Source organism: Pollicipes pollicipes, unplaced genomic scaffold, assembly GCF_011947565.3.
Source record: "Pollicipes pollicipes isolate AB1234 unplaced genomic scaffold, Ppol_2.1 Scaffold_4740;HRSCAF=5597_pilon_pilon_pilon, whole genome shotgun sequence".
NCBI lineage: Eukaryota > Metazoa > Arthropoda > Thecostraca > Pollicipedomorpha > Pollicipedidae > Pollicipes > Pollicipes pollicipes.
Genome location: NW_023596545.1, coordinates 7,580,873 through 7,590,438, shown reverse-complemented (window position 1 = coordinate 7,590,438; position 9,566 = coordinate 7,580,873). Strand labels below are relative to the sequence as shown.

The 9,566-nt window shown below is 56.2% G+C and overlaps 1 protein-coding gene across 1 annotated transcript in view; it reads right to left on the bottom strand.

The window, feature by feature from the left end:
- The window catches only part of LOC119098969 (katanin p60 ATPase-containing subunit A-like 2), a gene marked incomplete at its 3' end in the record, with an annotated part of 17,988 nt that extends 8,658 nt beyond the window's left edge, over window positions 1–9,330 (bottom strand). The window contains 2 exon segments of the mRNA XM_037222020.1: window positions 8,741–8,989; window positions 9,256–9,330. Of these exon segments, the coding sequence (XP_037077915.1) occupies window positions 8,741–8,989; window positions 9,256–9,330 (324 nt within the window).
- Between the last annotated feature and the right edge of the window lie 236 nt (window positions 9,331–9,566).

The window sequence follows — 9,566 nt, the reverse complement described above, 5'->3', positions numbered from 1 at the left end:
CCCTCCCCCCCCCCCCTCATAGGCTAGTTCTTTACCACAATTGGCTGCTGACAGAAAGTTAAAACGCATAGCAATGCGTTCTCACTACTCTCCGTCCGCCCCCCCCCCCCCTCCCCCACCCGGGTGTGCCCCTGCTTAAATTTCAACGCAAAAGCGCTTTTCAAGAACCTAGCCTACCCCTAGTATATATGCCAGGCATTAGAGAAACCACGAGAGCCCATCATAGAGGTTATCGCCCCCTCAAAGCGAATTCCTAGCTGCGTGCTGTTTCTTCGCGTGCGACCGTCACCTACCCTTTATTACCACATTCGTCAGTGATTTCTACGCCAGGTCCGCACCAAGCGGCGCGGGCAAGCCGTTACAGGACATGACGCCAGAAGCCAACTGAAGCTCGATCCCGGATGCTGGTCTCAGCGGTCGCGGCGGGCGGGCGCCACTCACAGCGTTGCAGCGCCATCAAGCACACCTCGCGACTCAGCGGCGACAAAAGCGGAGTGCTCAGCTGAGCCAGGCCTGTCAGGCCGGGGCCCGTCCAGGTCATCTGAGTCAGGCCTGTCACCAGGTCCCGAAACCGCACGTTATTTGGCTGAGTTTGTCAGAGCCAATATAGACGATGCCGACGACGCAGGGGACTGAACGTCCGGCTATAAATACGCCCTGACTGGCCAAACTCGAGTCATATTGGATGGCTCCGAGTGTGCGGACTCCAGGGACGCACGGTGCTGCTGATCCGACAAAGAGCCCGTCTGGCCGGCGAGGAGCGGAATAATGCACTGCTGTCGTCGTCGTGAGGGTCAGCGAGCTCACGCGCCACCTTCGCGGCGGCGGGTCGGCAGGGAAGGAGTGGTGTGGGGCGGTCGGCTGGCGAGGGCCCACCGTCCCACACATGGATAAATGGATATAATGGATGGACATCGGTTCCGTCACCAAGACGGGACTGGTAGCGGTAACCGTGGAGTGACGGGTGGAGGGTCTGCTGATGGGTGAGCCGAGCGACGACAGCATGGGCTGGACAGCTGAGTGTCCTGTGTAGCGAAGCACGGCCAAAAGGATATTATGGTTTTGTAGAGAAGACTCTCCGATGAATAATCAAAATAATCACTCGTGGTTAAAGGGTGTTCGGTCACGGGAACCTACTCCGCTTCAGTGTTCAGCATCACATCAAACAGAAACGATGCCAGAGTGGACACACAGTATTGAAAGCTATTGTGTACACATACGCACCAATACCGGTGTCCCGGCTCGTCCTTCCCTCACGCACGGCCAGCGATCCCGGTGACGTCATGCGAGTCAGAGAGGCCAGCTGGTGAAGCGAGCTGTTTTTCAACAGGAGTTGGCGCGGAAGCGGGCCACTGCCTGAGGACGCAGAATGCGTACTGCACCAAGGAGGTGTGTGTAGCGGCTTGTCACATGCCTCGCCGTTCGGTGCTGTCCACGCTAGAGCTGGCCGATCATCGCGAACTTTCCACGCTCTGGGGGCGGCTGGGTGCCTCAGCCAATAAGGACTTCTGGCTCGGCGCAGCGCGGCCAGGCGGCCGTGGGGCGGCGCGGCCGTCTGGAGGGGCGGGACCGGAATGGGGAGGGCGGGACGCACGGAAGGGAGGAGCGAGAAGTGCGGGGAGTGGGAGGGGACGGGATGAGACTTGCCGACAGAGCGAACGGGCGTGGGGGGCGGGAGGACGCGGGACGAGGCTACAGACAAAGGGAACGGGAGGGCGGGGAGGGGGAGGGGGAGGGAGAAACTGCGGGCAAAGTGAATGGGTGAAAAAGGAAGGTCAGCAGATGGGCCAAAAGCGAGGAACACGAGTCTCGGACTCTGACAAATGAGGGCCGTCACTGCCTAAGCCAGACACAGTCTACAGAACGCCTCCTTGGTGCGGTGGCGAAAGATAAATGTGACCAAAGGACCATACGTCCTTCCTTGAGTCACATGTTGCTGGATTGTTGGGAAGATTGCGCTATAAAGGGAAGACGATATAAGAAAAGCCACAGACCGATTTAGACGGCCGAGTCATGATGACAGAAACAGTGTGCAGCTAGCACTGGTTTTGCAGTCATCTTCTAATAACTACTTGCATCAGTAGCGGTCGTGGGGCTCAGGACCATAGAATGTTATGGGCACATCGGGCTATTTTTGTGTTTTGACGCTATAAAAACGACATCCAAACCGTTAACACCTCACCAACTTTTAGCACGTGTTTAATTTCGTACAGATACTGCCGGAGCCTAGACGCCTAAGTGCGGCCGAGTTTACCGTCCAGTTACAGGGAGCTCAATGGCGACTGGGAGAACTTTACCGGCCTTTCTGTGAGCCCGTCCTGCGGGGAAGGTCACCACTGGACGGGCGGAGTTTAGTCCGCAGGCCGCAGCGGTGGACGGCCAAGTGGAATCGAGCCCAGCCCGGCCGGCAGATGCTGCCTGGAGGCAAGCCGCTCGGTGGGTGTGGGTGTGGGCGTGGGTGGGGGAGGCGGGGGGGGGGGGGGGCGAACTCGACCCAGCCGCCTGGCATCGCGCTGCGGCCTACGCCGTAACTCTGAAGCGCTTCCGAGTCCGCCTCACGTGGGCGCCCGGCGATATGAGCCTCTAAATGCACAGAACCTACCATACTCACACACACAAACACTCACGCTGAACAGTGAAGGAACAAAAATAGACGATTCCATCGCCAGCGGCCATACGCACAGGACTCTGTCGCTATCGGTGATCAGACGTGTGTTTCTGTCGCAGCGGCGCGCCACAGCTGCGTCGCGACGCGCTTCTCCCTGGCCCGACCTGGGTCGGTGACGTCGGCTGCACGCGGCCCGGCGCGCCGGCAAATATTGGCACGATGATAGAGTGGCCCCGATAGGCGGCAGCCGGCCGCCACCACCGCGCGCAACACCGTGTTGAACGCCATCGACCGGCCCATTACCGCCCACGGCGTCGCAGCACTCAGTTACCGCGAACGAGGCCATCCCGGTGGTCACGTGTCACACGTCCGCGCCGCTCAGCAATTACATGCACACTGTCATCCATCGGCTGCCTGCATTCTTCACTCCCTGCGCGTCTACATGCTTTTGTTTCCTGTTGTAATAGGTTGGCAGGAATTGGACTGAGCTTGCCAAGCTCGAGCAGCCACATTCTTTATAAGATTTCTACTGACCGCAAACTGTAAGCTTATGAACCAATATTGTTGATACCACTACACGGAAAATGCAAGCTAATTTTATGCCATGTGCGCATTTTGTGAGAGAATTACGTCATCAATCACACAAGCGCTTAAGGTGTGGTTTGAGATCATTCGTTTATCTTCCTTCGTTTGCATTCGCACGGTTTATTGGATGGTTCCAAAGAGGCGTTTGAACCACAAAATATTTCATGTTCGCAGAAAGATTAGGTTATTGAAAACGCTACGGGCCCGGAAAAGGAACCATCACAAATAAAGCATGACGAAGGTCACAAAGAAGCGATGCTTGCACGCGCTGGGAAAACTGGCTGCCGTCAGGTCGTTAGCAAGGCTAGAGAGCGCCCCCGCAGGAACAGCGCGACGAGGTAAAAACTTGAGCGACGATGGTACTTGCATTTGGAGGGAAGAGAACACTATTGCTACACATCGTGTTCTCTTCCACGCTGTTAAAATAAAAACTAAGAGTCTGAGACCGAGTGAATAAAGCAGGGCCGTGTTTAAGGGATTCAGGCGACACGTCCCTGCAGTCTGAATTTTTTTGTCCGCACCGCACACATCCCGCTAATGTTTCGGCCTCATGTTGTGGCCTTGTCATAAAATTAAGACTACACCCACTCCGCGAAAACACCTGTTCTAGTTCATGCTGTGCCCCTGGAGCTAAGCGGAAGACAAACTGCGAAAGCAGATCTTCGGATTTACAAACCACGAAAGCAAATCTTTGGATTTAACTTTTTAGAGCGAGTTAATCAACAGCGGCTTAGCAACGCTAATAAAGGCGATACGTGCGACGGGCACAAAAACTGCTAAGGCCGTTTAACAAAAAGCAATTTTGGCGCGAAAAGAACGCTCGCATTCAGGAACGGTGTCCCCAGCTGCCGGCCGGACCGGACCGGTCGATCATGCATAAACCAATTCGCCCGCATATATACATATACATATATAATATAGATAGATAGAGAGAGAGAGAGAGAGAGAGAGAGAGAGAGAGAGAGAGAGAGAGAGAGAGAGAGAGAGAGAGAGATATATATATATATATATATATATATATATATATATATATATATATATATATATGCAGGAGAATCGGTATATATATATATATAATATATAGATATAGATATAGATATAGATATAGATATAGATATAGATATAGATATAGATATAGATATAGATAGATATATATATATATATATATATATATATATATATATATATATATATATATATATATATATATATTACATACACATACATGTGTATATATGAGATTCATATATATATATATATATATATATATATATATATATATATATATATATATATATATATCATAGACAAACATATATGTGTGTATACATATATATACATGTTTTTATATTTTTATACACATTGCTCTCGTGACGCCGATCAGCAGTATGTTCAGGAGTTTGTGGATATGTGTGAGTGCTCATCGAGTTATACCGATAACTGGATAAACTCGTATCAATATTGCTTTTTATAAGGCATTGCAATGGATGAAGGCGTCTTTCATTTTCAACGACAGCTTTGCATAAGCTCTACATGACCGATAAACTGACATATCTTGAAGCTATCCATTTATATTTATATATCTATCGATTCAACTAGCCTGTTCATATCCCTTTCTTTCTTGAGGTACCTCACTCTGTCGCCCTCCCCTCACCCTCCATTTCTCCCCTTGTCTACCCCCACTTCGTTGCTCGCGTGACGCAGTCGCAGCGTTCTTCATTTCCCCAGCCCCGGCTGACCGCTTCTGCGGCGTCACGCTAGGCCGCCTGCCAGTGGAGCCAGCCGCTTTGCCTCGGCTGATAAACAAAGCCCCACCTCCCCCCCCCACCCCCTCCTCCCCGGGTCACGCCACACGCAGGGCGACCTCAATGGGCGCCCACTTGACCCCGTTCGGCGCTGAACACCATTTCTCGCTGGTGGAGTTGATCGATGCGAGCTTTTTTTAGTCCCAAAGGAAGACTGACGCAGCGAGGCCAAACTGAGCTCGATGCTGAGGCAGACGCAAGCACAGCACAGCAGATCCTAGTCCTTCACCCACAAGGTCAAGGTCATGGATGGACTAACCCCTCGCCCTGACCAGCCACTGTTCTCACCCACTAGCTTGCACCCTCATGGTAGACAAGCCATATGCGGGTGTTGATCGTCCGCTTCCTTTCCACTTACATTTGATTGCGTTGTGCACTCATTTCTGGTGCCACGTAGCTGTGTGACGTGCCCTTATCACGGTCACGTTCCAAAGGTTTAATTACGGCCGCCGCCCGGCTGCTGACAGCAGGCCATGTTTGCACACGCCAGTGCGCCTTTCATGGGACACCGCCAGCCCTACAAGGTTTGGAGTGTTGGGACGACCCCTGATCAATGCAGAGCGCCAGGGTGGGAGTACTGGAGCTGTAACTGGAGCTGTACACTGGGGCAGGCCCATGGAAGGACCCGGTGGATGGGGAGAGGGGGCGGGGGGAAAAGCCATGGGCCTCCAAGACGGCCAATTTCGGACGGTAAATAACCATTTCTGGATTTTAAGGAAAATTTTAACTCCTTTTACAAGGAGTTTGCTTCAGAGGATTCCTAGGGGTGAATGGAAGCGACATTCGATGAGTTTTATTTTTCACAAGTCAAAACTGTACCTAACTTCGACCACCAAAACCGACATTCCTTACCCATGACGGCGTTCCGAATCCACCATTGCGCATGACAACAGTCGGAACAAATGAGAGATAATACTACACTTCGTCGTCGTTGCAGCCGCGTCGTCCACAACGCCAGAGGCTCAACTTCTTCAAAATGATTAAATGCACATTCATCTTCAGATAATATTTTCGCACAATGCTGAGATTATTGCCAAGACTTTACGCCAAGGATCCGAGGCGTTAGGGGGGGGGGGGGAGGGGCTAGATTTGCTTGAACACACGTGGCTCACTTGTGTGCGTTGTAAAAGGACCCCAGAAACATATTCGAGAATGATACCAGGGGCGCATGGCCCCCGCTATTATAATTTTTACTTGGCTGATATGGCTGTGAATAAATGCCGGTGTAAGAGAACGTGGCGTGCATTCGCCTGGACTCGTCCAAAAACCGACTGGTATCTGCGAGTGTTGGGACTCTGCCGCCGTCTCTGCGGCTGACCCTTGACCCCCGGCGAATCGGGAGGCCCGCGGTCACGTGACGCCCCCCGGCACCCCGTCAGATGTAGAGCTCGGAAGACAGCGAGGGCGAGGGCGCACACTCCGCACAATCACACCGCACCCCCACCTGATTGTAACCAATCATACCACTCTACCAATATACAAACACTCGTAATCGTCTATGAGATCGGTGGGGACACTGAAACCGTACAACTCGACTGGTTTCCGGCGAGCGCGACCGCTCCTCCGCGGTTCCTGCGACTCTCTCTCTCCCTCTGGAGGATCCGGCCGAGGCGATGGTAGCGCCGCACCGTTGCTGGACACGAACAAGTCATTTTTGCGCACACAGCACTCATTCAATTCATGCTCACCACAACACAATGACTGAAAGTTCGTACTGGCGTTCTACACTTCATCGCGATCGCTCCACGATAGCGATGGGCGCTCCGCAGGGTCCGCAACCAACGGGCTTGATGGCACGGCAGGCGGATCTGAGCCGCCCTCCGTGGACTCATGATTCGACACAATGTTCTTCATCGGCAGCGTGCCTGTGTCGTCCCCAAACTCCCCACCCGCGCCGGGCATTCGGCTCCCGTCTGAGCCTTTCTGCGGGTTCCGGTGCCGCGGGCATCGCACGTGCCAGGGCGTGCCGTCGACCCCAGCCACCTGGCCCGACACGACCCGCGTAATTACGCCCTGGCGCGACACATCGGTACACCGCATGGCGGGCCTCCGGCGCCGCATCCACACCGCATGGCCGACGCAAAACGACGATGAGACGGGTTCCTGCATCGGCGGCGGTGCGGGCTCGGCAGCGCGCTGGCCGGTCGGCAGGTCGGCACCGCCTGCGCGGGAATACCTGCGCCGTCGGCGCGCTCAGCGAGTTAGCACCGTCTCGCGGAGTCGCATTGTACCGATGCATCGCTTCACTGACGGAGCACCGTTGGCGGGCAACCAGCACTATTATAGTTCGGTGGTGGCGCTCCACGATTCCGTTGCCACCGGCCTCGTGCGCCGCGCGAAACAGCAGTCGAACCCCGCACTTCGCGGCGAATCCAACCATTCGCCGGCTCCGGAAATCAGTGGTATTGTCCAGCAAAATCTCAGCCGGCGCGCCTCGTTCTAGGAACGCTCGATGCAGATGATCCGTCACTTCTGCCGCGTCAGACCGTCACAGTGCGCTCCAAATACTGTACCGGGACGGCCCGCAGTCTACGATCGTGAGGTAGAGGCGGCCTTGGCAATGGGTCACGCCGATCGCGAGTCGGGTCCATGTTGTCGGGACGCCAGTGAGCCGGACCGCCAGCGAGTCGGCACCGGTTCAATCGAAAGGCACACATCGCACTGGCTGACGACGGCTCGCACGTCGGCCCGTGCCCCGTCCGTTCGTGTATGCTTTTAATCCGGGCACGAATTTGCTTTTTTGTTTAAATTGCTGAACCCGAACGAAGTCGCTTGCCGTGGGCTCGTGAGCGGCTTCTTGGTCCGCCGGGGGGGGGGGGGGCGCGACTTCTTCCGGCCCGATAGTCGCGGAGACCAAAGTCACACCTCGTGGGGGTGCCGTGCAACATTTTGGCGCGGCGGCTGCTGCGGCTGAAGTCACATCTCGAAGCTCTGCTCGCAGCCAGGTCTGGGCAACTCGGGCGAGCGCGTCGGCAGGATTGTCTTGTGACTGCACCAGCTGGGGGGTCACTGAAAGCTGGAACTCGTCAACCAACTGTCGCATGAGGCCAATCCAACGTCTGATCAGCATCTCCCCCTGCGCCTTTGTTCTGAGACGAGAGCGTCCGCTCAAGGCGTCACTCAATCACTTGAACACTGGCCGAATCCGTGCGTAAGCTGAAGAGCTTAACGCCCCATGCCAGGGTCATGTTCACGCCACTCATCGCCGCGACCAACTCGGCTATGCTGATGTGGTCCGCCGCCTTGGACTCTGGCCGGAGCCACGCGGCATCCTCGAGAACGCCGCCCTCCGTATCCTCCAGGACTACCCCGTTCGCGATGGCGCTCTCATCAGTCCACACCACGAGCTCCCGGCCGACCATTCGCCACGGCCCACAAGCAGGGTCAGTTGCCCTCACCCGCGTTGCGACTACCTGGATATGTGCGCGCAACGCATCATCCAACACTGCGTCGTTCCACCCGATCGTCAGGCCGTTCACTCGCCTCTTTAGCCAGGCAGCTGCTGGCCGCAACCATCCCGCCACGGGAGGTGCGCTACCAACTGTCCACACCACGCAAACACTGCACGCCGGGTGAGCTCGGTCGGCGGTGGAGGCACCTCATTGTCTCGACACCACCGCAGCTCATCATCCCGACCCTCCACTCGAAGGCCGAGCATTCGCGCTCCGTCCGCGACGCGCTCCGGTGGCTTGCAGGCCAGCCCGTACCTCGCAAAGTGCTCCACCACCTTGTCGGCGCTGACCACGTCTTCGTAGACGAGCAGGTCGTCCACATAGGCGAGCACTCCCCGGCTGATCGCCTCGTTCTCATGCAGCACCGCCTGAACAACGGCCTTCGTAATCAACGGCGCCACATTGAGGCCGAATCCGAGCCGCATGAGGCTGTAGGTGCGGCCTTTGACCTGCACAGTCTGATACGGCCACAGCTGGCGCTCCAGACGCAGCTGGAAGCACGATTTTCGCAGGTCGACCACGGCCAACCGGGCATCATACTGGCGCCAGCGGCGCAACTGCTTGGAGCACACGTCGGCATCCGCGGTGTGCGCGGTCACATGCGGTTGAGTTCGCGGTGGTCCAACACCGCCGCGTCGCATGCCGGCTCGTCACTTGCCTCCGGCGCCTCCTGCGTCGCGACACCCAGCTGCACGTCAGTCGGGGACCGAACACTGATGCCTCCTAACGCGGTGATGCCGGAAATGTCGATCAACACGTCCAACCCCAATGGACGATCCGGGACCACCAGCGCCGCGAGCATTACTCGCTTGCCTCTGTAGCCGAACGTCACCTGGGCGGTGCCCACGCACCGCAGCACTCCGTCGTTCACCGTTCGCATCTTGACCGCGCACGGGCGCCACGTGCGGCAGCAGATCACGTGAACCAGGGTGTCCGTACATCCCGTGTCGAGCAGGGCACACCGGGGGCGCTGTTCCACCAGCAGTGTCACGACTGGCAGAGCGCGCGCTGCTGCTCGGGGGAATGCGCTGGCGCCAACGCAGCCCCCCTGCCCGTTTGGGCACGCCGCTGCCAGGTGACCCGTCTGTCCGCAGGTCCAGCACTTCCGGACGGGTC